The 27348-nt window shown below is 48.5% G+C and overlaps 1 protein-coding gene across 1 annotated transcript in view; it reads left to right on the top strand.

Annotated features, from left to right (window-relative positions):
• The window catches only part of Il6r (interleukin 6 receptor), a 51889-nt gene extending 25288 nt beyond the window's left edge, over window positions 1–26601 (top strand). The window contains exons 4-12 of the mRNA XM_059266534.1: window positions 4883–5119; window positions 6095–6218; window positions 8509–8693; window positions 9174–9340; window positions 9903–10044; window positions 19925–19968; window positions 20936–21002; window positions 21918–22017; window positions 25104–26601. Coding sequence (XP_059122517.1) covers window positions 4883–5119; window positions 6095–6218; window positions 8509–8693; window positions 9174–9340; window positions 9903–10044; window positions 19925–19968; window positions 20936–21002; window positions 21918–22017; window positions 25104–25335 — 1298 coding nt within the window. The 3' untranslated portion in view covers window positions 25336–26601. The remainder of the gene's footprint in view (window positions 1–4882; window positions 5120–6094; window positions 6219–8508; window positions 8694–9173; window positions 9341–9902; window positions 10045–19924; window positions 19969–20935; window positions 21003–21917; window positions 22018–25103) is intronic.
• Window positions 26602–27348: the final 747 nt, after the last annotated feature.

The raw sequence follows: 27348 nt of genomic DNA, 5'->3' as shown, positions 1-27348 counted from the left end.
CGCATTGTCCTCTGACATGTACTATGGCGTGTACAGCCCCATAATAAATATAAATAAGTAAGTAATAGATGTAATAAAATGTTTTACAGTGAGGGAGGATAAATCCACAGCTGTGAAGTGCATAGAGGTCCGGAGGCTGTAAATGAGGGGAACCCAAGCCACCTTCAGAGATAACAGGTGTGCTAGTTTTGGGGGAAGCTCTGGGTGTTTTATGCTTCATAACTCTTATGAATACTGCATATATTAACTTGCATATGTAACTATGTGTAAAGTAGTTGAGGAACAATTGAAATACTGAAAGTATGTCATTGAAGAATATGTACGGCTGGGCGGTGGTGGCGCACGCCTTTAATCCCAGCACTCAGGAGGCAGAGGCAGGCGGATCTCTGAGTTTGAGGCCAGCCTGGTTTCCAAAGCGAGTTCCAGGAAAGGCACAAAGCTACACAGAGAAACCCTGTCTCGAAAAACCAAAAAAAAAAAAAAAAAAAAAAAAAAAAAAAAAAAAGAGTATGTACGAATGCTTGCTAGAACTCCGGCCTTTGGAAGCTCCTGGAAGCCTTCCCCTCACCACCATCAGAAGGTTTGGGCTTCCAGGACTCTGGCATCACCACTCAGGCTATTGCTGTGGGCACTGTGTGAACTCTGCCTCAGAGGCTGCATTTCTCACAGGTGGGGCTCTCTGGTGCCCAAGCATGTCCCCCCACCAACCTGATGTTGGAACCTTGGGTGCTGGTTGACAGAGGGAAGGCTTCCTTACTCACTGTGGGCCAGAGAAGTTTAGGGAGCCTCCTCAAACTCACCTGACTACAAAGTGACAAGCTGCTGCTTTTTTTTTTTTTTTTAATTTCATTTAATTTTATCTCCCCCACCCCCCGCCCCGAGCTGAGGACTGAACCCAGGGCCTTGCGCTTGCTAGGCAAGCGCTCTACCACTGAGCTAAATCCCCAACTCCTAATTTTATCTTCTTGAGACAAGGTCTGAGACTTTGAAACCCTGGCTGTCCTGGAACTCACAGAGACCCACTTTGCTTCTATTAAGATTAAAGATTAAGCTCGAGGTATGGCGCACGCCTTTTATCTCAACACTCTGGAGGCAGAGGCAGGAGGATCTCTGAGTCCCTGGACAGCCAAGGATACAAAGAGAAACCTCCGTCTCAAAAAACCAAAAGAAGAAGAAAAAGAAGGAGGAGGAGGAGGAGGAGGAAGAGAAGGAGGAGGAGGAGGAGGAGGAGGAGGAGGAGGAGGAGGAGGAGGAGGAGAAGAAGAAGAAGAAGAAGAAGAAGAAGAAGAAGAAGAAGAAGAAGAAGAAGAAGGAGGAAGGTGTTCTTCACCACACCTGACTATTTCTTTAAAACAACTTATTTTTATTTATGCATACATGTCTCTCTGTCTCTCTGTCTCTCTGTCTCTCTCTCTCTCTCTGTGTGTGTGGTTCCTCTGAGACCAGCGAGAGTTATAGGCAGTCGTGAGCTGCCCTATGTAGGTGCTGGGAGAACCTGGGTCCTCAGAGAGCAACAATCCCTCTTAACCACTGAGCCATCTCTCTAGCCCCTGCTTTTTTTTTTCCACCCAAGGATCAAGACTCTGGAGGTAGATAGAGAAAAACAGAGAGAGCACCCTTCTGGTGTTGCTCCTGTTGTACCATCCTCCCGGTGGTTAAGTAGGAGGAGGCACAAAGGACGTCCGTGTAGCCAGGCAGAATCCCTGCTTCTCTCATGCAGGGCACCTAAACATGGCCGCTGGTTGCTGGGTACGTCAGGTTGCCCTGGCTCGGCAGCTGTGGTCTACTTGTCCCTCCCTGAGGCCCCGAGGAGAGGTGGAGAGAGCAGAGGCCAGGCACCAGGTAAAGCCTCTTTCCAAGCACGCAATCCTTGGAGGGCGAAGAGAGACTCTTGTGTTTATTATCCAGGAACACATGTGAGGACATGAGGTCAGGCACTCGGCTTTTCTGAATCCCTGGCCAGATGTGTTGCTGCTGCTTGCTGATAGGAAGTTAGACGTTCTGTTTGAAGAGTCACATATACCTAACTTAAAAACGCTATGTTCCCTAGACTCCATTTCCCAGCCAGTGGGGTTAATTTATACAAGGTACTTGGGCTCATTTTTTTCCCTTGGCTTAATGAATGGTTTATTTTTTTTAAACAAACATTTATAATCATTATTTTATACAGCTATAGATATGTAAATACAACATGAGTTCAGTGGTCCTTCAGCATTTTCCACTTAATTTTTTTTTTTTTTTTAGCATATAAACAGGTTATAATTCCAAAGTCCAGAGTTATTTGAAACTGGAAAATATTTTCTCTGTAGAAAATAGTAAAAATGATAACATTTCCCAGTAAGCCCTTTGAAGCCAAATAATAGCTGAATTATACATATAACTATTTATTAGATTCTGGGATACAGAAAAGACCTATCTTCATCTGTTCAGAGAGCTGTTTTACTTAAGTTGTGTAAGTGAGATTCCTATTCATCTTCCCTTCACTGTTTGATTTATGGCAGACATTTTTCTATATGCTAATCCATAATCTAAAAAGATTTTAGCCTCCTCTCCTGAAAGTACAGCCAGCATATCCTTCCATCAGCTTGATACAATACAAATTCTTATCATAATAGTGAAATGTTTCACTGAAGCTTGCCCAGTGACTGGGTAAAACCAAAACTTACTATAAGCCACAGTCATCCTAGGGTCCCCCCTGCTATGTAGCCTCCCTGGATCTGTGGGTTGCAGTCTGATTGTCCTTTGCTTTATATCTAGTATCCACTTATGAGTGAGTACATACCATGTTTGTCCTTCTGAGTCTGGGTTACCTCACTCAGGATGATATTTTCTAGTTCCATCCATTTGCCTGCAAATTTCATGATATCATTGTTTTTCTCTGCTGAGTAGTACTCCATTGTGTATACGGACCACATTTTCTTCATACCCGGGCTCATTTTTGTCTTAGATTCTGTGAGTCTTTAATCTGAACTAGGAAACGAGTGGATTGAGACTCCCAGGCTGGCCTTAAGCTTTTGGTGATCTCCCTGTCTCAGGCTCCCAAATGTGGGGTTTACAGACATGAATCACTATGCCTGCCTGTCTCAATGTTTCTTGAATCTTTATTTTTTCCCATGAATTTTTTTCCCCCAGGGAATGAAGAATATGTTTAGTTTTTACTTCCCGACTTGCTTCCTAGAATAAAAACAGCTGTGCCCAGATGTTTACAAGATAGGTATGTGTTTAGAGTCCTGGTCAGAGCAGAGAGAGTCCAAAGACTTGGCTCTTTTCTCCTTGCTGATAGTAATTCTCTATGTTGGTTACCACCTATAAAATGGGCCCATGTGCATGCACCCTGTGACACTGAGAGTTCTTGTGCATCTGTGCATGCTGGGTTCACACCCAGGTGAATCATTTGTTCACCTGTACATTTGTGCATGCTGGGTTCCTCCCCAGGTGAATCATTTGTTCACCTGTGCATTTGTGCATGCTGGGTTCACACCCAGGTGAATCATTTGTTCACTTGTGCATTTGTGCATGCTGGGTTCACACCCAGGTGAATCATTTGTTCACTTGTGCATTTTGTCAGTTGCAAAAGGGTGCTGCCTCCATGTGCCAGGCACCGTTCCAGACATTGAGGTAAAATAGGGTGTTTTTTTAAGTTAGGGAGTGGTTTTCTTTCATTCATTCATTCATTCATTCATTCACCCATCTGTCTTATCTATTTATTCTCCCCCCCCCCCCCCCCCGTGTGTGTGTGTGTGTGTGTGTGTGTGTGTGTGTGTGTGTGTGTGTGTGTTTGAGACAGGGTTTCTCTGTGTAGTCCTGGCTTCCTGGCTATCCTGGAACTTGCTCTGTAGACCAGGCTGGCCTTGGACTCAGAGATCTGCCTGCCTCTGTCTCTGCATCTGCCTCCTGAGTGCTGGGATTAAAGGCAGGCACCCCCACTGCCTAACTTATTTTTAATGTTGGTTTAATAATAAAAAGTAAATAATAGTATTATTGTGTGCGTATGGTCTGTGTGTGTACATGCCGTAGCACACGTGCTCAGAGGACAGCTTTTGGGAGTTGATTCTCCTTGCCCAGCTCAGATCCTCGGGCGTGCGTGGCAAGCATTTTTCCCTGCTGAACCATCTTGCTGGCTCTGTGGTAAAGTCTTGATAAAGAGAGATTTGGATTTGGTTGTGTGACTCGTGTGACGGGTGCCATAGTCGGGGAGTTGACACAAGAAAGACTTAAGTCAACTGGGACTAGGGAACCACTTAGGGAAGGGGACTGAGGCTGGGACCTGAAATACACATGATGTTCTGCTGTGGGGATGGCATGGGAGTGCTAGGACCCAGGCAGAGCAAAACGGAGAGAGGGAGAGAGGGAGAGAGGGAGGCTCTGGAGGTCCACCAGCGGGTGGTGAGAGGAGGCTCTGAGGCCAGGCAGGAATACGTAGGTGGGAGGTGCCCTGGGCCCTACCGAGCATCTGGATCTTCATTCTGTGAGCAGGGTCGTGGCTTTGTTTGTTTGTTTTCTTTCTTTTTTAAGGCAAGGTCTCGAAATATAGCTCTTACTGACACAGAACTTGCTATGTAGAGACCCATTTGACCTCAGCCTTGAACTCAGAGATCCGCCTGCCTCTGTCTCCCAAATGCTGTGATTAAAGGCGTGCGCCACCACAATCGTCTCCTTAAAGGGTTTTCTAATCAAGGGAGCTGGGTTGCTGGATCATGGCTTGAGAAGGTGCATTCTAGCGGACAGCTAGGTGGTCTGGGAGGCTTCTGGAGGCCAGGCAGATGTGATGGAGGCTGCACAAAGGGAGGACTCCAGAGTATTACCGTGGAAGCCTTTGACGTCCCCAGATTACAAGCAAAGTCCTATTGCTGTGGCTCACTCTGTGTATTTTCTTCCCCAGAGGTGGCAAAGGATACGGTGACCAGCCTGCCCGGGGCCACTGTCACCCTGATCTGTCCTGGGAAGGAAGCAGAAGGCAATGTCACCGTTCGATGGGTGTACTCTGGCTCACAACACAGACGGTGGACGACCATGGGAAACACGCTGCTTCTGAGGGCAGTGCAGCTCAGTGACACGGGGAACTATTCATGCTTCCTGGATGGTCACCTGGTTGGGACTGTGCCCTTGCTGGTGGATGGTGAGTTGTGCCCTCAGTGTCCTTGGAATTGGTCCTCGGGTAGCTCCAATGTCCTTAAACATGCGCCTGCGTTCCGGAGAGGTTCCCCGATTTATCCTTTAACTTGGTTGTTTTTTTGGCTTAAGAGTTTCGGGTAAGGGGCCACTGCTCTGCCTGTGATACAGGAACGTGTGGCTGCTGGTGGAAGCTGTGTGGCAGATCTAATAGCCCTGGACTCATAGCCAGGCATCCGGGCTTAACTCTTGCTACATCCCTCAGCTTCCTCTGGCAAAATAAAGTGAACTTTATCATGTTTGTGGAGAGTGTTGCAAAGCTGAAGTGTCTGAGGGTGAAGATTCTGCCCAGCACACATGAAACGCTCAGATGGCATACTCCGAGGATTGGCCGGTGAAGGGCTCCCTGGTCTCCCAGGAAGACTGTAGGTCCCATGCCCTGTGTGCAAGCCACATTCTTCCTTTCTCTCCTGTAGTCCTTCCGGTGTCCCTGTTCATGTTATATCAAAATCAGTTCATTTCAGATGAGGAACCTGAAGAGAGCCTGGCTGAGTCAAAGGTGCTGGTTTGCATCATCTTTTCAACCCTTTAGAGCAATGGTTTCCGACCTTACTAAGGCTGCGAACTTTTAACACAGTTCCTCATGCTGTGGTGACCCCCACCCATAAAATTATTTCGTTGCTACTCCATAGCTGTGATTTCGCTACTGTTATGAATCATAATGTAAATATTTTTGGAGACAGAAGGTTGGCAGAGGGGTCGTGACCCACAGTTTGAGAACCACTACTTTAGACAGAAGCCCAAAGGGTGATGGTGCCTTTCTTCCCTTGCTGGGGATCTGCTGGCCAGTATGTCCCTGGGGGAGTTGTGTCTCGTGGCTCCATGCTGAACCAAGGTGTCCCCTCAGCCAGGAGGAGTGATGTGTAAACAGAGGTGCCCAGGAAGCCTTGCACCCCCTTCATCCCGCTGAGTTCTCTTTCAGTTCCTCCAGAGGAGCCCAAACTCTCCTGCTTCCGGAAGAACCCCCTTGTAAGTGCTACTTGTGAGTGGTTTCCCAGCAGCAGCCCTTCTCCAGCGACCAAGGCTGTGCTGTTCGTGAAGAAAATGTAAGTGATGGGCGGGGCTGAGTGTTCATGTTTGGTTGATGCTCACTGGGGTCCCCGAGCTGGGGGGACAAGGTTGGAAGGCCCCAAGCAACTGATGAACTCACTGGACAGGGACCTTTTTTTTTTTTTTTTCTTTTTAGGTTTATTTTACTTGGTGCATAAGAATGTTTTGCCTACGTGCATGTGTGTGTACCACATGCATGCCTATCAGATCCCTCTGGGACCTATGGAGGGTTGTGAGCCACCGTGTGGGTGTTAGGAGTCCAGGGTCCTCTGCAAGAGCAACAAGTGCCTGTAGCCACTGAGCCTTCTCTCCAGCCTCAGGACCAATGTTTTAGCAGTAGAAAGCTATTCCAAATCTGTCATGTGACCTGTGTAAGGCCTTGTCTTTGATCCCTGCTTACTCCAAAAGTTTAAAAAATAAATAAGTCGCCGGGCGGTGGTGGCGCACGCCTTTAATCCCAGCACTCGGGAGGCAGAGCCAGGCGGATCTCTGTGAGTTCGAGGCCAGCCTGGACTACCAAGTGAGTTCCAGGAAAGGCGCAAAGCTACACAGAGAAACCCTGTCTCGAAAAACCAAAAAAAAAAAAAAAAAAAAAATAAAATAAAATAAATAAATAAATAAGTCAAAAGAATTCCTTTGGAATAAAGGAACCGAGCCCTATGCTGGGCATGGTGTTAATTCAGTGTAGCTAACCCAACAGCTGTGGGAAATGGGTACTGCGGTTCAAGGAGATTGATTAATTTGCTTAAGGTCATCTAGCTAGAAAGTGGTTCTAGGTGGCCAGGAAGAGAATCCAATCCCAGGATGGGCTGCCCAATTTCCATCAAGGTCCAAAGGTTTGAGGTGTTTCCCTAAAGAAAGTGCAAATGGCCCTGGGGGTAGGGTGAGGGCTGGAAGGCTGTTATCGATGCCTTGACCCTGTAAGCATTACAAAGGCAGGGGACAGGGAGTGGTCATGGGTGGGGGTGAGGTGCTACCCATCCAGGCAGAAGTTGGGACCTAGGGTGGCTTCAGCCAGCGATTTACAGGAAGTGTTACATGCTAAACTGCAGTCTTCATCCTGAGCCTAGCCTATTAAGCCCAGATATTTGTAATAAAGTTTGAGTGATCGGAGTATGTTAGTCCTCCTTATTGGTTCTTTCTGCGGGTTCAGTTACCATCAGTCATCCACGGCCCCAGAATATCAAGTGGAAAATTTCAGAAGTAAACAAATGCATGTTTTAAGTTGTATCATTCTAAGTAATCTTATGAAACCCCGTGCAGTCCCTCCCAGGCTACCTGTGCGGTTGCACAGAACTCTTAGTCATCTGGTTGGTGGTGTTTGTGGGCATCAAGCCTGGCCCCAGGCAAGAGTGGCAAGAGCAGGAAGTGATCAAGAGTAGGCACCAGAGCAGAAAACATGAAAGCAGATTCACCGGTGTGTGTGTGTGTGTGTGTGTGTGTGTGTGTGTGTGTGTGTGTGGCATTACTGCGGGGCAGTAGACACACATGGTATACCAGGGCAGAGCCTGGTACTCTCAGGTCTCAGGTCTCTCACTGAAGGGTCTGGGAAACATCCCCAGCACATATAAGAGAACTTACATATTAGGAAACCAGTGTGGTGACCAGCACGGGTTGGGCCCAGGGTTCATACCTGGGTCTGAGGTTGGCTACTTGTTTCCCAGTGGCAGGAAAGTGGGAGGAGTCTCAGGCTTCCAGGTCAGGTGGGATGATGGTATCTGACTTCCCTTGACCATCCTCAATATGCAGACCCCCTCCCATCTATCCCCCCTTCCATGTGAGCATTTGCAAAGCATACTGCATCACCCGAGGGCAGGTCTTTTGAGCACTGGGACGGGGAGTGACTTTTCTCATTCATTTCTGCATTCTTTATAGCATATAGGACAAGAGCCAGGAAGGAATTCAGAGGACACACAGACAAGAGAGAGACCAGAGGGGCCTTCTCCTCTGCCCCCCCCGCCCCCATTGGCTGGGCTTTGCCATAGACCCTATTGGATAGCTAGGTATTGATGCCTTTAGCATAGACTCTATCGGAGAGGTATTGATGCCTTTAGCATAGACTCTATCGTATAGGTATTAATGCTTTCCATTTTCTAGGAAGAAAAACAAACTCTTGGGTTGAAAAACTTGCCTAGAAACTAACAGGAGTCAACACTGGCTGAGTTGAAGCCCAGAAACTAGACACCAGTTCCCAAGCTTTCAATCCCTGGGCCAGACTTAAATTTCTCTTGCAAAAGAACGGAAATTGCTAGAATGTGTGTGCCCTTCTTCCGTTGTGTCCCACAGCAACAGCACCAACTCGAAGAGTGACTTCCAGGTGCCCTGCCAGTATTCTCAGAAGTCCAGAAGCTTCTCCTGCCAGGTGGAAATCCTAGAGGGTGAAAGAGTTTACCATGTCGTGTCACTGTGTGTTTCGAACAGTGTCGGAAGCAAGTCTAGCAGCAACGTGGCATTTCAGAGCTTAAAAATTGGTAAGCAGGTCCCAGCCCACAGCTGCTTCCTTCTCTTGTGGGTATGTTCCTGATCTGCTCCCGGGAGAGGCAGGGAAGATGTGCAGAGCGCCTTGGGAGTTGGGTCTTTTGGGGGCATTTGCTGACAAATGGATGGAGTTGGGTCTTTTGGGGGCATTTGCTGACAAATGGATGGAGTTGGGTCTTTTGGGGGCATTTGCTGACAAATGGGTGGAGTTGGGTCTTTTGGGGGTATTTGCTGACAAATGGATGGCGGGGGAGCCTCTTATGATGAACACGGGGTGCTGAGGGGTGGTCCAGTGAATGAGTTCTCGCCTACCGGGTGCAAGGTGCTGGGTTCCATTCTCACTAAATACATCGAATGCAAACATTTCTGGGGTGTGGTGTGCCTGGGGGTGGGGGTGTCTGCAGAGCTTTTGCGGGTCCCTTCTGTACCATGCTTGCTGCTGCTCAGAAGCCCTATCTGTTCCTTCTCCACAGTGCAGCCTGACCCGCCTATGAATCTGGTCGTATCGGCCATACCTGGAAGGCCTCGTTGGCTCAACGTCACCTGGCAAGACCCCAAGTCCTGGGACTCACGCTACTACATGCTGAAGTTTGAGCTTCGATACCGACCCGTGTGGTCAAAGACATTCACCGTGTGGCTGGTAATTCTTTTCCTTTTTTTTTTTTTTTTTTTTTGGAGACAAAGTTTCCCCCTGAAGTAGCCTTGAACTCCTGACAATGCTCCCGCCTTGACCTCCTGTTCCTAAGTGCTGTAATTACTAAAGTCAGCCTCCATGCCCAGATCAAAACTATTTCTAAACAGAAAAAATGCCCCCTAGATCCTTGGGGGTAAGTAGGACGCTAGAAAAACAGGGGATTCTGGGTCTGGCTCTGTATCGTTCCTTCCTTCATAGTCTTGGGTGAGCCGTTTAATTTTAGGAGTCTTGGCTGTGTCTTTATAAATGAGACTAATAACGCCGGGCCCCTTCTGACCGGCCTGCTCGTGAGAATCAGGGCAAAAGGACAATGCTGGGGTCTCTGGAAAGCAAGGGCTGCAGCGTGAAGGGTTCTCTAGCCCACAGTGACACAAGCCCGCGTGGCTGAGAACAACTCCATCTCACGCAGCCTGTCTGCCAAGTGGACAGCAGGGTAATCAAAGGGTGCCCTCTCCCTGTAGCGTTGCCCCACCGGGGCCCCCGGGACTCACCGTGTCTCTATCCTCAGCTCCAGGTGGCCCAGTACCAGTGCATCATCCATGATGCCTTGCGAGGAGTGAAGCACGTGGTGCAGCTCCGTGGAAAGGAGGAGCTTGAGACTGGCCAATGGAGCGAGTGGTCCCCGGAAGTCACGGGCACTCCTTGGATAGGTACCTGGGTCTACACGGAGGGAGGTCGGGACAGAGTGTATCAGCAGTCCAGTAGTGTATGGCAAACCATGCCGAGTCAACACCCCCAGCCCCTTCATTTCATCTCATTCAGAGAGTACTTCTTTTAGTCCAGGCAGGCCCAGAACTTTCCACACAGTTAAGAAAACCTTGAGTTTCTGATTCTCTGGTCTCCACCTCCCAAGCACTGGGTCAATCGTAGCTCTAGTTGCCCAAGTCTGGCAGCTTGTCTGCGTGTCTTACCCAAGTCACTAACGCTCTGAATCCCAGGCTCTCAGACCTGGAGGGTCAAGTGTAGCTGCACTCGTGAGTTGGGAGCTCACTAGAGGCCGGACCCTTTTCTCCTTACACTTCTTCCTTCTAGTGGGCCAGCCTCAGTTGAGGGCAGCATGGAGGGGGCGAGGGAAGAGGATGGGAGGATCTCCAAAGAATTACAGGCGTGCTTAATTGACTGATGCTATTTATCGTTAGGAAATGACAAGGTGGTAATGTTTGGGGGAATTATTGAAATCTCCCAAAGCGTGCATGTGAGTCACTTCTCACTGTTAGTGACAAAAGTCTGAACAGTCGGCTTAAGGGCAAAGGGACTCTTTTGACTCCCGAGTTTCTGAGGACTGGGGCTGGTTGGCTGGTTCCATTGCTTTGGGTCTGAGGTGGGACAGAGAAGGTGTGTCAGACCCGAGCTGCCGACCTCAGGGCATGGAAGCAGGAAGCAGGAGAAACAGGCTAGGACAAGATGTCCCCTTCGAGGGTGTACCCAGTGACCTGCTTCCTCCAATTAGGCGCCACCTCCCAGTAACAGCAAATTATGATCCCAAGCCAGGCATGTTGGCGCACGCCTTTAATCCCCCAGCACTTGGGAAGCAGAGGCTGGTGGATCTCTGAGTTTGAGGCCAGCCTGGTCTACAGAGTGAGTTTCAGGACAGCTGAAACTATATAATGAGGCCCTGTCTTGAAAAACAACAAAATAATAATTTGAAAAGAGGTTAAGTGAGAGGCAAAGCCTTTGTATTGTATTAAGATGAAGCCTACAGCATGTGAGTGTTGGGTATATTTCATATCCAGACCTAACAACATGCTTCTGATAAAACAAATTCCCGGAAGATAGAAGGAAGATAATAATTATCGGCAGTTTGCTTTGCATCGGGGCTCCACAGGTAACCCACACTGCTCTCTAACAGACTCAGCCTCCCAGTTTGAGAGATTACAGGCGTGTGCTGCCACTCCGATCTTCTGAAATTTTTATCAGTTAATACATGTCCATGGGAAAGAAGTACAAGGACTCAGGATTCTGCCCATCAGCTGGTGCCTGCTTTCCTGGAGTTCCATTTGGAGTGTTTCTGCTAATGTCCTTCTTAACTCCAGACCTCAAACTCATCGTATTGGCTTCTCCTTTTGCTCCCTGATAAAACCCACTTGAGATGGTATCTATGGTACCTTGCTGTGAAGGGTTAGTATCGCTGCCTAGGGGACCAGCCCCCAGACAGCTCAGGGCTCGAAGGGAAATCCACAGAGTCTAGACTTTTTGCCTACTAGACTTTTCTATCTGAGGGGGTTAGGGAAAAAGACACTCACACACTCTCTTGATAATTTCCTTCTTTATTCTCTATTCTCTGTTCTTTATACTATGTGCGTTTTTCTACAACTTACATACCCCAACAAAATCTTTCAGGCAATACAGGAATCACAATGTGGTTACATTCTATTTTTCAAGTGAATGATTATAATGGATACAGGTAAAAACATGTTTTTCATCTCCCTTACATGATTAAAAACAAAGTCACCCTGATAACCCACATACATTACATCTAAGTAACTTGTTACAGATTAACAGAACATGAACAAGCAGAACGCATTTTTTTTCTCAGCCAACTCTTTTGTTGGCAGGCTGCATACTGTGGTTACAAAGAAAGAATCAATCACTTTATTATTTATCTTGAAAGGTCATCTTATAAGGAATCTTAAAGGAATCACAAACGTAAGATTTTGTACATAGAAACGATCAGTCAGCTGTGATTTAGGGTACATACCCGTTCATCAATAGTGTTTTCTATCAGGAGATTGAGGGTAGGAATGAGTACAAGGAATTAATCAACCAAACCTAGCAAGGAAAGAATGTTAGCTAGCAACAATTGGGCTGCTTTGTATTGTTGATCCTAATCTAATGAGTCTATACTTGAGCTATGTGTCTTTGTGAACTCCAGATTGTTTTCTGGGGTTTTTTGTCTTAAGGCTATTATCAAAGCATCTGATTTAACCTGAAGTTATTTTAAAACTTTGTTTCAGCTAATGATGAGATCCTGTTTCCAAACAACTACAACAAAAACCCATAATTTTTTTTTTGATAGTGGTACAATGTGCATGACATAAAATTTACTTTAAAAACTCTTGCAGGAGATTTTTGAGGTAGAGCCTCATGTATTCTAGGCTGTCCCAAGCTCTGGTTTTACATTATTACAGGCACTCACCACCACACCGTATTATAGCCTTGTGTGTGTGTGTGTGTGTGTGTGTGTGTGTGTGTGTGTGTGTGTGTGTGTTTGGAGGCCAGAGGTCAACCTGCTGTGTTGTTCTGCGTGGACTGTCCCCCCTCATTTTTTGCTATAAGCGTTCTCATTGGCCGGTGTTCACTGAGTGGGTTAGGCTGGTAGAGCAGAGAGCCCCTGGGATGCTCCTGGCCCCACCTCCCTAACTCCCAGAGCTGAGATCACACAGCCATGTCCCCGTGCCTGTTTTGGTTTTTTCTGACATGGGTTCTGGGGGATTAAACTCAGGTCCTCAAGCTTGAAAGGCCAGCCCTGATTTTAACCTTTGTTTAGTGGCATTAAGTACATTCCTAATGCTGCCCACTGGTCTCCACCCATCTCCAGGTCCTTGCATCTTGCAGAATTGGAATCCCACGCCCTCAAACACTTCCCCTTCCCCTCCCTCTTCCCTAGCTCCTAGCAACGCACATTCTACTTTCTGTTTCTGAATTAGACTGTTTTAAACACTTCAAGCAAGTGGGGTTGTACGGAAACCTTTTGTGTCTGACTTATCGGCACAGTGTCTTCAAGGTCCGTTCAAGCTGTGGCATGGGTCAGCATTTCCTTCCTGGTAGAGACTGGGGAACATCTTGCTGTACACAAACATCATGCTACATTTCTCCGAATTTGACAGCAGACACTTGGGCAGCCCCTGCCTTTTGGTGTGTGACTGATGCTGCTGTGAACCATCCATTGACTGCTTGAGTTTCGTTCTTCTGTGTATATACTCAGATGTGGGACTACTTACTGTGTCACACGGCAACTCTGTTTTTAGTGTTTAAGGAATGGCTACACTGCTCTATAGTGGCTGTTCCACTTTGACTTCACAAAGATTCCCCCACTCTTTTTGAGACAGGGTATAACTCTTTCTGACACAGAATGCATGATGTAGACTAGGCTGGCCTCAAACTCATAGAGGTCCTCCTACCTCTGCCTCCCATGTGCTGCTGGGATTAAAAACCTTCCATTTTCCCTTCAGCTTATTAATACTAATAATACTACTAATAATAGTAATGTTCTGTCTATGTAAATCTCTGTTTCTCTCTCTCTCTCTCTCTCTCTCTCTCTCTCTCTCTCTCTCTCTCTCTCTCTCTCGTGTGTGTGTGTGTGTGTGTGTGTGTGTGTGTGTGTGTGTGTGTGCATTTCCCAGGCTGGCCTCAATCTTCTTGTCCCAGCCTCTCTAGTAGCCAGGACTACAGCATCTCCCCCTGTACCTAGTGCCCACTCTTCCTTCTGATTTGTTTTGTTGAGATGGCCTACAAGCGCGCACCACCACATGCCACTATTTATCTCCTTTAGAGAAGTGTCTGCTCATGTGGAAAGGTCTAAAAGCCCACTGCCTCAGTTTCCCTGCATTAGGAAACAAGAATTGACAGAGGAAAATGGGGAGGGAGAGTCTAAATCCACGCCACCCCCAGTACCTGTGACCTGTTCACCATTTAGATATAAAGGGTGTTAAAGGAAGGTAAATTAACCGAGAGACAGGCATCAGAACACCAGAGAACCTGGCCATGGCTCCTCCATTGCCTCTGTTTGCTACAGAAAGAGTTCTCTGTTAAGTCTGGGATGAGGACAGTGGGGTCTTAAGATGCTCCGTTTTTGAAAGAGGAATGGGTCAGAACCTTAAGAATCTGCACTCACTGGGGCCTGGCGGAGCTCCTTGTCCCTCCGTCCATCCTCTGAGAGACAGAGCGGAGGTTTTTGTACCTTTAATCCCAGCACTCGGGAGGCAGAGGCAGGCAGATCTCTGTGAGTTCGAGGCCAGCCTGGTCTACACAGCAAGTTCCAGGAAAGGCGCAAAGCTACACAGAGAAACCCTGTCTCGAAAAATGATTAAAAACAAACAAACAAACAAACAAACAAAAAACAAAAAACACTGACCAGAACCAACTTGAGGGGAAAAGGGGCTATTTATCTATCTATCTATCTATCTATCTATCTATCTATCTATCTATCTATCCACGTCACAGTCCAGCATCAAGGGAAGCCAGGGCAGGAACGTTGAGGCAGGAACCAAAGCAGAGGCCATGGAGGGGTGCTGCTTACTGGCTTGCTCTCCATGGCCTGCCCAGCCCTCCTACATCAGTCATTAATCAAGAAAATGTCCCCACAGACTTGCCCATAGGCTTCATCATTGTCTCAGTTGAGGTTCCCTTTTCCCAGATGACTAACTTGTGGCTTGTGTCAACAAATATATATATATATAATATATATATATATATATATTTATATATATTTTTTCCTTTTTTTTTTTTTTTTTTTTCAGAGCTGAGGACTGAACCCAGGGTCTTGCGCTTGCTAGGCAAGTGCTCGCAAGCGCTCTACCACTGAGCTAAATCCCCACCCCCCCTTTTTTTTTCTTTTTTTCTATTTTTTTTTTTTGGTTTTTCGAGACAGAGTTTCTCCATATAGTTTTGGTGCCTGTCCTGGATCTCGCTCTGTGAACCAGGTTGGCCTCGAACTCACAGAGATCCGCCTGGCTCTGCCAACCGAGTGCTGGGATTAAAGGTGTGCACCATTACCGCCCGGCCTATTTATATTTATATATATATAAATTTTTATAGATAAAATTTTTTTATAGATACAAATGGGTTTTTTTTTTGTTTTGTTTTTTGAGGTAGGGTTTCTCTGTGTAGCTTTGCGCCTGCCTGGATCTCGCTCTGTAGACCAGGCTGGCCTCGAACTAACAGAGATCCACCTGGCTCTGCCTCCCAAGTGCTGGGATTAAAGGCGTGCGCCACCACCGCCCGGCTTAGATACAAATGTTATAGATAAAACTTGCCGTGTAGTTCTGGCCAGCCTTGAACTCTTTGAGATCCTCCTGCCCCAGCCTCATATTTATTTATCAATTTACTTACTTATTGCACCTGTGGGTGTCAAAGGACAATTTGTGATTATTGGCTCTCGCCTTCCTCTTTGTGTGTTCTGGGACTCGAACTCAGGTCCATCAGGCTTGATGGCAAGCATTCTTACCCACTAGGTCATCTTGCCTGCTGGCCTCAGCCTCTGGAGTGCTGGGATTCCAGGCATGGCTCACCATACCTGGCTTAATGTCCTCACTTTGGAGGTCAGCTTCAGTTCTGACCCCTGCATGCCTGGTAAACACACCAGTTTTTCAGGTGAAAAGGATGGAGTTAGAGGAAAAGGATCTGGCAGTATCTCCTCTCCTGCTGGGGGCTTCAGCACGAGGTCACAGTAACTGTCAGGGCTGGGGGTGCCCCAGAAAGCTGAGTCCGCATGGTCCTGCAGCTACAGGTGATTTTGTTTCTCTTCACAGAGCCTTCAGTGGGACTTGTGCAGGTTCAAGGGCTCTGGGCTGCAGTCTCTGGAGAGGCCCCGCCCTGCTCTGCCCTCCCCCACTTTTCCCCTTTCTGCCTCTTTTGCGCTTTTCTCAAACCTTCTGTTCTCCCGGCGCCTCGCTCTCCTGGCACATCACCCGCACCTGGCACACAGCGCTCATCTGGAGTTAGAGGGTCTGTCTCCGGTCTGACAGCTGGCGCTGTCCCTTGCTGGTACGACTTTGGGGAAGTACCCAGCTCAGCCCCAGTTTGGTTATTTGTCACTTAGGAGTACTGACACCTGCCTGAAAAACACCCAGACCTAGCACCTGCCTCCCAGAGCCTCGAGGCTTCAGTGACAAGGGAAGTGGCATCACAGTGCAGGCTGTGAGCTGGCTTGCACCCAGGACTCCAAGACATGTTCCCCACGCCTCGTGCCTCCAGCCTCCCCAGTGCCAGGAGTCAGGGGTGTCCCCCAGGCCAGCGCCACCCGGTGCTGAGGGTCAGACTGAGTTACATCTCCGGATCCAAAGTGGATATTCTAAAACTTCTAAAAATGTTCATTATTGGAGCCAGACAGACTTGGTTTAAATACCACTTTGGGAGCTGAGGGGATGCTTGCTGGGAGAGACAGGGGGATTGTCCGGGATGGCTGGCGGCTGCCAGCCTAGCTCCAGATTCAGTGAGAGACCCTGTCTCCAGGGAAGCAGACAGCGACAGAGCAGGGAAGGGAGGGAGCAGGAGGTGACAGAGCAGCGTGCTTGATGTTTTCTAGCATCTGCACATTCGCATGGGCACACACACACACACACACACACACACATACACACACAGAATAAATATACAAAAATTACAGCTTGGCCACTTTCTGCTAACTTTGAGAAAGTTATTTTCCCCTTTCTTGCCTCAGTTTTCCCATCTTTTTTTTTTTTTTTTTTTAAGATTTATTTATTTATTATGTATGCAACACGTATGACTGCAGGCCAGAAGAGGGCACCAGATCTCATTACAGATGGTTGTGAGCCACCATGTGGTTGCTGGGAATTGAACTCAGGTCCTCTGGAAGAGCAGTCAGTGCTCTTAACCTCTGAGCCATCTCTCCAGCCCAGTTTTCCCATCTTTAATTGTTTTTTAATGTATTTTTTCCCAGTATGTGCTGTGTATGTGAGAGTAGGCATGCTTGCTACAGCACACATTTAGAGGTCAGATGACAACTTCGAGGAATTGATTCTCTCCTTCTCCCCACTAAATTCTGTGGGTGGACTTTGGGTCTCCTGGCTTATGACTAGCGCTTTTACTGAGCCATCTTGCTGGCACACTCCATACCTAGTTATTATTTTAAAATGTTATTGATGTGTATGGGTGTTTTGCCTGCATGTATGTATGTGCACCACATGGGGGCTTGGTGTCCACGAAGGTCAGAAAAATGCATTGGATCCCCTGGAACTGGATTTACAGCTAATTTGGGGCTACTGTGTGGGTGCTGCAAGAACAGCAAGGGCTCTTAACTCCTGAGCCATCTCTCCAGCCCTCTCCCCAACTTCAGAACCCAGCCAGGTGTGGTGGCTCACATCTGTAATCAAGCGCTTGAGAGGCTCAAACAGGAGGATTGCTGTGAGTCCCAGGCCAGCCTGGGCTTTAGAATGAGACCCCGTCTCAAAGATCAAAACAATGACAAAAACACGGGGCATGGTGGCCTACTCCGCAGTCCAAGCACCCGGAGGCAGAGGCAGGAGTCTAAGTCAGCCTGAGTTATACAGTGAGTCCCTGAAAAGTTGAGCTAAAATGTGAGACTTTGTTTCAAAATCAAACAACAACAACAGTCATGAGGGGCGGGCGGCATGGTGCTTCACACCTGTGATCCCCGCACTCGTTCAAGGTCAAAGGTCAGCCTGGTTTATCTACCTAGTAAGCTCCAAGTCATTGTAGGCGACAGAGAGCCCTTGTCTTACAAAACCAATCCATCTGTGCACACATGTATACAGTCCCTGGGGGGGATTTGATGAGGCTTATTGCCAGGGTTCTGAGGCCCGTAGGATGGATGAGCCTGAAAGGTTTCATGAAATGTTGAACTTGATGGGCTGAACGGTCATCCGTGGTTGGACATATTTCTCTGTTTACTGCTGCCCTCCTGGTTTTAGCTTTTGGTTTTGTTCTTTTTGTTGTTATTGTTTTGTTTTGTTTTTCCAGACAGGGTTTCTCTGTGTGTTTCTGGCTGTCCTGGAACTCGCTTTGTAGACCAGGCTGTCCTCAAACTCAGAGACCTGCCTGCCTCTGCCTCCCGAGTGCTGGGATTATAGGTATGTGCCACTATTGCCCAGCTGAACTGTTCTTTTTAGGCTAAGCTGGGAGGAGCATAAAGGCATGAGATGCTGTGTCCTTGCCACAGTTTGAGGTCCATTTATGAGTTAACTTGCTGTGTGAACTTAGACAAATTGCTTTCCCTCTCTGGGCCCATTTCCTTTATAGACAATGAAGCGGGTAGACGGGTTCTTTTTCCAGCACCTCCACTGTTCCTGTGTGGTTTTCTCTCCTTCTGGAGATGGCATAGTCCATTGAAAGTTCTCTCCCAAGCAGAAACAGACTCACCCTCTCCTCTGTCTCTTAGTGATCTGTTACTCTACTCCTGGGTTGGGGCGCTTCATGTCTTATGCTTGGTGGTATTTTTAACTTCTTAGTGGAAAATGCTGAGAGGACAAGAAGATCTGAGTTGTTCCACCCCTTGCACGGCGAGGGCCAGAGCCAGGTCCCTGGGGCCTAGCTCAGCTTTGATTCTGGGCCGCCTCCTGCCTCAGCGGTGGAAGACAGTTCCCAGGAGGGAGTGGCCTCTGCCACAGCTGTCCCCACCCCTCTTTATCACGGTTTCCTTCACCCATCCCAGGCATGAGTCACTGATCCTTCAAGTATTTTATTGCAAAAAGGCAAGCTTAAGGAATTACTGTTAATAGTGTTTATACCTTGAGATGTGTATCCTTCTGACTTTTCCCTTCCTGTGTATGTATGTATTGTAATATATAATATATGATAATATAAACATGAGTTTTAGAAGCTTTGGATCAAAGCATATGTCTTTTTTTTATTCATTATATCATATCTTCAATGTTTTTAAAAATATATGTTTTGAAGTTTTATTTTTTAAAGATTTATCTCCTCTTTTTTCATTTTTGTTTTATGTCTCTGGGTGTTCTGCCTACACCTATGCCTGTTTGCCACACGTATGCAGTGCCTACAGAGGCCATGTGGAGGAGCTTCAGGTGGACTGGAGTTACAGAGGGTTGTGAGCTGACATGTGGGTGCTGGAAATCAAACCCAGGTCTTCAGGAAGAGCAGCTGGTGCTCTTAACCACTTCTCGGTCTCTCCAGACCCCTTGAAGTTTTTTATTTTTTGTTTTTGTTCTTAAGTACTGGTTGGCCTGGGATGCTCTGTGTAGACCAGGTTGCCTTTGATTTTCCAAGGTCTGGGCTTAAAGGCATGCTCCCTGAAGTTTTGTTTTTAGTAGATACAGAATAATCAGGCACATTTGTGAGAACATGTAATACTTTGATATACATTTACATCATGTAACACAAAACAGATTTTTCTCCAGGCAGTTGTCTTATATAGATCTATCATAATAGACATGGCTAGTCCTCTAGTGTTGGAGAGTTCCTTATTCCCAGATTCTGCTTTTAAAAAATAACATTGTGTGGCCCAGTGGCAGTGGCGCACTCCTTTAATCTCAGCCCTAGGGAGGCAGAGGCAGGTGGATCTCTGTGAGTTTGACAGCCAAGGCTACATAGAGAAACCCTGTCTCAAAAAACCCAAAACCAACCAACCAACCAACCAACCAACCAACCAACCAACAAATAAATAAAAGGATTGTATGTTTTGTCTTTGTTTTTGAGACAAGGTCTCCTCTGTACTTGCCGTGAACTTGACCGTGAACTTGAGGCACTCTTTCCTCCTCGGGTCCCCGGGTGTTAGGATTCAGATGTACCACCATACCCAGCTCATTGTGTTGATCTGACTGGGTTCCAGGGTTCATGAGTCCCTAACACAGCCCTTCTTTCTACCGACAGAGCCCAGGAGCACTCCTGCAGGGATCCTTGGAAGCCCCACGCAGGTGAGCTTTCCCAGAAAGGGCCAGGACATGCACTGCCCTACCCTGGAATATGGTTTCAGTGCCGCTTGGGTCTTCTAGAGTGTGGCTCTGGGCCAGTTCCCTTCCCTCAAAGCTGTAAGGCACCATCTGCCTGGCTCTGGTGGCTACTGCTTCATCCCGAGCTGTTTGGACACCACTGACAGCTTGCTTTGAGACCAGATTCAATTTATCCATGGCCTCCCCTGTGGTAGCCTGGTGTCGTGAAGTATTGGAAAGAGGATTATGTCTGAAGCTGCTTAACAAATTCCTTTACTAATCCAATTTCCCACCCAACTCTATCTCCCTGCGTGGTCCTTAATTCCCTCAATACTGAGCGGGAGCCTTTGTTCCTCTGCCCTCCAAAGCACAGAGGAAGGAGGCAGAAGTCTGGGCCTCACATGCAGGCTTCCCAGGGCTGTCCTAGAAGGGGTGTCTTCAGGGGGCTGTCCTTGTGAGGCTTTTTGGTGCCTTTACAGGCAGAGGCAGGTAAGTTCTTTCCTGTCAGGTCAGAGAGCTCCAGGCAGGTCCTAAGGAACTGACACTAACTGAGGACTGGCCACCTTCTCCACGGTGTGGGTAAAACCTCAAAATTGGCTCCAGAAGCAGAACTGAAGCCTGTCTGGACTCAGAAATCTGCCCATCTCGTAGCTAGCTAGTGAGAAGTGGAGCTGGGGTGCATGGACGGGCTTTTTCCGGGAGGCTCCCACTGCACCTGGCAACAGACCCCATGGACCGCTGCTTTGTTTACCGAGCACATCTCCGTGCCTTTGGCAGAGACATGGGTGGAAAGAACTCTTCCCCTGGGGTAGGGAGAGCGAGCGCATGAACCACGCCAGTGACGGTTATGAAAATTGGGCCCGGACAGGTTCAGGAGACCGAAAGGAGGTGGTGTTTTGCGGAAGTGCGGATGAATGTCGAGCAGGCTGATGATGAGGGTCATCTCTCCTAGGTCTCCGATGAAGACTATGATGATGAGGAGGATTGGTACAGTTCTCGAGAAGTAACAAGCAGCCCGGGTAAGCAAGTGCTAGTGTCTTGGTCTTCCTCTGGCCTGCAGATCTCTCACTTGGACCCTTAGCAGAGGATCAGAGGCAACAACAGTCTTCCATCGTTCTGTGTAACTCGTTCAGTATTTAGGACTGAACCCAGGGCCTTGAGCTGCGGGACCAGCTCGTCTTTCGTTACTTCATGTGCCCATCTGATGTTGTCTGCTAAGACACAGTGAGGCCCATGAGAAGAATAGACCAGTAAGCCGACTTGCCGTCAGTCTACGGTCTGATTGAGTAGACTATGGTCGGCATTGCTGGAGACGGAAATGGAGGGTCCGTGGAAGGGAACCTGTTTAGGGAGTCGATGGCTTTGTGTGCAGAGTTGCACTGGCCCAGCCAGGAGTGTGGCCTCTCATTTGACTCACAAAGGTTTCTAGGGACTGGGCCGCAAAGGGTCTCAGCAAAGGTAGACAGGGAGAGCATTTTGAGTGGGAAGGGAGATCAGGGGAGCTCTGCAGGAGAAAGGACATGGCATATCCGGAGCTTGAATGCCAAGTTGGGAATAGACATGAGATGACACCCCAGGGGAGAAATGGCTCCCAAATACTTGTTGAAAGTCCTCGAGTCTCGCTGACCCGCTCCCAGTGGATCTACCACCATGGAGTCCTCCGAGTCTCTGTCTCTCAGGTGCCCTGTGCCTGGTAAAGGACACCAGGTAAGCCCTCGAGTTGGCTGCCAGCAGAGAATCAGCCCCGTATCGCCTGTGAGTGGTGCAGCCATTATGTGAGGAGTCTGCGCAGGGGCTCTTCAGAGCTGGCTTTGGCCAGCAAGTTGGCGGTTTTAGTACCCGCCGACTGACTGACTGAATTTTTGCTCCTCCTTCCCTCTCTCCTACCCTTCATCCTAACTTCCTTTTCTCTACCCCTCTCCCCTTCCTCCCAGCCTCAGTGCACGAATCTTCCTCAATAGCGCTTCCCACGTTCCTGGTGGCTGGAGGAAGCCTGGTGTTTGGGTTGTTCCTCTGTGTCTGCATCATCCTGAGGTGAGATGGTTCCTGGGGCTCGGTGCTGTACCCTGTGTCTTACGCTTTCATCTGCCCGTGTGGTCGTCAGAACCTCATTCATTTCTTTATTCAGCAAATGAGCACACAACACACCCACTACACTTACAACCACTCTGAGGCCCTGGGTGCTGCAGGAGGCCGGGGACAGGGCAGGTACTGTCTAGTGAGGAAGCCAGTCCCTGACAAGGAGGCGCTGACGTGGCCAGAGCTACAGTAGCACAGCCGTGGTAAGGAGGAAATGGAGGACCTTTGGCAGAGAGGTCTCCACACGCCAGCTCCCGGGGTCCTCACAGGGGCCCTGAGCCGGCTTGACAGCTTACACAGCCAAAGACATCAGGCCGTGCTCAGCCCGGGACTATTCCTCTTTGATCCTTCCCTCCTTTCCTTATGTTCAGTGTGGGAGTTCAAATCCAGGGCTAGGCAGGGCCTCTGACATTGAGCTGGTCTCAAATTGTGATTTCCCAGCGAGGTAGTCAGCAAACTATTGAACAGCTGTGCCGGAGGCAAGGATCTGAGTGGGCCGGATCAGCTTTATACACCGGGGCCCAACAGGAGTGTACCAACACCTGAGGTCTGCTGGTGACGCTCGCCATAGGCACAGACTCAAGTGTTCTGCTTCTAGTTCTGCATTCGTGTGTGTGTGTGTGTGTGTGTGTGTGTGTGTGTGTGCGTGTGCGTGTGTGTGTGTGTGTGTGTGTGTATGAGTGTGTGTGTGGTCTACTGTTCCTTGCCACATTTATTCTGTGTATATAACTCTAAATTCTGTGCTCAGTAGTTAAGAGTACTTAGTGTTCTTGCATAGGACCTGAGTTGGTTCTCAGTACCCGCGTTAGTGACTTACAGTACCTGTAGCTCTAGCCCCAAGGGATCCAATACCTTCTTCTGGCTTTTTTGGACACCTACATTCACATGCACATACCCACACACAGATACATGTGTAGAGAATTAAAAATAATTTTTAAAATATGCTTATGAATCCTACCTTTTTAAAAAATATTTTCACTTTTTTTGTAAATATTTTCACTTTTGTTTTGTTTTGTTTTGCTTTCTAAAGACAGGGTTCTCTGAAACCCTGGCTGCCCTGGAACTCACTTTGTAGACCAGGCTGCCCTCAAACTCACAGAGATCCGCCTACCTCTGCCTCCCGAGTGCTGGGATTAAAGGCGTGCGCCACCACATCTGGCCCAGTTTCACACTCTTTGTAAACCTCATATTCATTAGCAGTAAGTTTTTCTTGTAAGGACATAAACCCAGTTAACTGTTAGCAAGGATTGGAAGATGTTTTGCATTGATAAACAGCACTGTGCTTTTAAGCATCTTTGTGCTTAAAGTTCTTCCATGTTTATATCAGTGTCTTAGTGTTCTATTGCTGTGAAGAGACACATGACCGCGGCAACTCTTATAAGAGAAAGCATTGAAGTGGAGGCTTCTTTACAGTTCCAGAGGCTTAGCCCTTTGTCATCATGCAGGGAGTATGGAGGCAGGCACGGTGGGCATGGTGCTGGAGAAGTCCTTGAGAGCCACATCCTGATCCACAGGCAGAGAGAGAGAGAGAGAGAGAGGGGGAGGGGGGGGGAGGCTGGGCCTAGCTGGCTTGGGCTTTTAAAAACCTCAAACCGACCGCTAGTGGCACACTTCCTCCAACAAGGTCGCACCTTCTGATCCTTCTAATCCTTTCAAATCGTGCCACTCCCGGTGACCAAGCCTTCAAGTTTGTGAGCCTATGGAGGCCGTTCTTATCGAAGCCACCACAGTCACTTTTAGGGTATTTTCTGAGAACATGAATCCCTGGGTCAGAGGGTCTGAGTGCTTTGCAGTCTCTCCATGGTGTAGCAGTGTAGTAGAATTCTCACAGGGAGAACTCCACTCAGCGACTGGGCACACTCCCTTCGCACCCCTGCTGGGCTCTCTTCCTGCATCCAAGTAACATTCTGCAGATTGTTTATGCTGTTTGCCTAACAGGCCAAGAGCCAACGGCAGATTCAGAGCCAGCTATCAATCATTTATCATAACCAGAACAAGAACAGCCTGCTGGTACAGAAAGAAAGCCCAAGAAAAATGCCCAAATCTTGTTCTTCACATCGGCGTCCCCTCCTCCCTCACAGCCCTTCCTTGGGTAGTTGGCATGTGATGGAATTGAGTGGGGGTCACCTTACTCCCCACTTTGGGGGTCCGTACACAGCAGGCCAGCTGTAGAGGAGGAGGAGGTCAAAGGAGAAGAGGAGGCCCATGTCTAGCACCCCTAGAAAAAGGGCCCCTTGGGAAGGAGCCCCCCCCCCCACCTTTGCAGATCTGTATCTGCGGCTCAGCTTTCTTCACACCGTCAGCTGACTTTCTCATGGTTGCTGAGCCTGGCCTCGGGCCCAGATAGCACGCTGAGGAGCTGTGATCAGAGCGATGCCTATCTCCTTCCTGCCTGCCATTGACTTTCCTGTCAGATGAGTCAACACGTGCCCAGTGGTGCCCTCCTCGGAGCATGAAGTCTCTCCCTCCTGGGGGTGGGGTGGGTGGAGGTGTCTGGAGGTCTGAGGAGGGGACAGCTGACGGCACAGGACAGGACAGAGTACAGGGACCACACAGCCCGCTTCCTGCTCCTTACTCATCGCAGGCTCTGAATGATCTGCCTCCTGCCAGCCTTAGTTGGACCGAGTTCCATTTTCCTTCCCCACTGAGAGAATATTCTCCTTCTCTTTTTTTACGTGAACGGATAGAGAGCTGATGGTACGCGCCTCACGGGCAGCCTCTGGCACAGGGCAGGTTAAGGAGCTGTCAGGTGACTTCGGGAGTGTGTAAAGGGACATTCACATTTCTTTCCCTTTGTAAACGGGGCCGGTGAGATGTGGTCTTGGTTTGGAAGCTCACCAGCTCTTCAGGGTGTGGGGAGTCCTCCGGTGATGATAATGTAAGAGTCAGTCGTCAGCATTTCTGTAAGCTGAGCCTGGGCACGCCTAGCAGCCTGGGCACGCCTAGCAGCCTGGGCACGCCAGCTGCTGGTGTTTTCACCGTGACATTGGCTCGAGAGGAAGCTCACATCTGCTTGTTTGCTTTTCTGTGTTTGTGTAAAGGCTCAAGAAGACATGGAAGTCCCAGGCCGTGAAGGAGAGCAAGATGAGTTCTCCCCCGCCATATTCCTTGGGACAGCTGAAGCCGACCTTCATCTTGGTCCCTCTCCTCACCTCCGCAGGGTCCCACGACAGCCCTTGGCCTGACACCACCTTAAGCCACGGCTGCCTGGGTGTCAGGGACCTGCAGAGCCCGTATGGCACCGGCAATAGAGACTACTTATTCCCCAGATAAGGCGTCTGGATGGTACCTGGCAGCTGGCACGGTGTCAGGAGATGGGCACACATGTTTCTCACTGCCATTCCTGTTCACCTGGGCCGGGGGTGGGTGTGGGTGGGGCTGCAGCTCCGTTTCCCACAAGAACCTTGCAGAATATTCGGAACCGGTCAAGACTGGTGTGCTGCATACGCTCCGAAGGAAGGGGTTGTGAGGGACACAGGGACCTGCGATGACTGGATAGGTGTGTAGATAGAGATATCTACACACTGATCAGCCTTCACAAGCTGCACCCGCAGGATAACCTCAGGTAGGGGTGCCAAAGGTTGCCCCAGTTGCCTAGCTCTGGATCACTGCCCTAACCCACCTTTTAGCTGGAACTCTTAAAATCCAAGCGCCTTTGACATTTCTCTTTTCCGAGGCCGGTAAGGCTGGGGAGGAAGCTCGTTCCTTCCTTCCTTCCTTCTCAGTACCTGGAAAGCCGCTGGAAACGCCGCTGGAAGTCCCGGTTGTGGTGACTGATATCTCAGGGCCTGATGGTTTTAAAGGGAATGACAATTAACTTCTTACAAGCGTTTTCCAAATGTGAATGATAATCCTAGGCACTGCTGACTGTAGAAGTTTTATTTCCTTCTTTGACCTCAGGACTTCAGGAGAAGAGAAGCAGAAAGGAAGTAGGGGAGGACAGATGTCCACTGTCCCTGTTGTAGTTGAGGGGGACGCAGCCTCTGAAAACATGTTTTCTGTGCCCCGCTACTCCCCCAGGGGAGGGATGGTGTCAGTGAGGGCCTCTGCCAGGGCAGAGTGCAACTGCCTTACCTCCGGCCTTGCCTATACTGGTTTCAACTGGACCTGAGCTGCTAGAAAAGATGACATTCATGCAAAAAGGAAAACTTAACTAGCAAGAAAGCATTTCTAGTTTGCTTTTTACGAAACTGTTTCCTGAGCCAGGTGGTAGTGGAGGTGGCGCACGCACGCCTGTAATCGCAGCATTTGGGAGTCAGAGGCGGGCAGATGTCTGTGAGTTCGAGGACAGCCAGAGCTACACAGAAAAACCTTTCTCAGAAAACAAACAAACAAACAAAAACCTGTTGCCTGTTTCTCTTGATTCTGGAAGAGGCCACTCACTGTGTGCTTGTGTATGAACCACCCCTGGGAGTGGGGGTGGGGTGACACAGTAGCTTTGTTTAGCGCAAAAGCCAAGTCAAGTGAAAATCGAGAAAAATGACTGTTTTCTGTAACAGAAAAGACTTCAGTTTCATTCTGTATCTTTTTTTTTTTTTTTTTTTTGGTCCTAAAAAGTACAAAAATAGTTTGTACTCGGCTTTAGGGAATGAATGCTTGCCAGGCTCAGGAAGGAAGGTGTCCGCTTCCTGTGACACCTCACTGCCACCGTGGCCTTCCTCACTCTACAGAGTCCCTCCTTTCAGTCCCCACAGAAGCACAGTCCCCCTCCGGCTTCTCCCTGGGGCTTTGAGAATTCTGTGATATTAGCGGTCACCCAGGAGACAGCGAGCGGTGTGCTGTGATTAAAGTGGGTTTTGCAGTCATTAACCCTCACGTTTACCAAATCCCAACACTTTGCTAGTAGCCTACCTTTTCGGAAAATGCCACCACCATGGGGCGGGCGGTGGAGCTCGGGAGTCAGTGTGCTGTCTGCTCTGTCGCGCCAAGGTGCCTCTGTCTTAAGCAGGTAGCTATTTTCTTTTCGGGTTTTGTACATTTCAGGGGCCTGTTGCTGTCTTAGAAAAAGGTGTAAGTTGACAAAAAACAGGCAGGTATTCATGGTGGTTTTTTTTTTTTTCCCTCCCTCTTCTTTGCTAAGTTTCTGGGACTCAAGAGTAGCAAAAATGCTGTGAAAGGGAAATATTAGAAACAGTGATCTTTAGGGGATAGGTGACTGTGCCCACGCACACACGATTCTTCAGTTCTTCACATGCCTTTGCCCGCACGCTGTTACCAAAGCCAGGCAGAGCGAGCTGGTGGAAGATTGAAATCCAGATATCTCATTATCTCTGAAAGCCAAAGAGC

The sequence above is a fragment of the Peromyscus eremicus genome, chromosome 6 (assembly GCF_949786415.1).
Source record: "Peromyscus eremicus chromosome 6, PerEre_H2_v1, whole genome shotgun sequence".
In the NCBI taxonomy this organism is placed as follows: Eukaryota; Metazoa; Chordata; class Mammalia; order Rodentia; family Cricetidae; genus Peromyscus; species Peromyscus eremicus.
The sequence above is the reverse complement of the archived record's forward strand: the minus strand, read 5'-3'. Positions and strand labels throughout refer to the sequence as shown.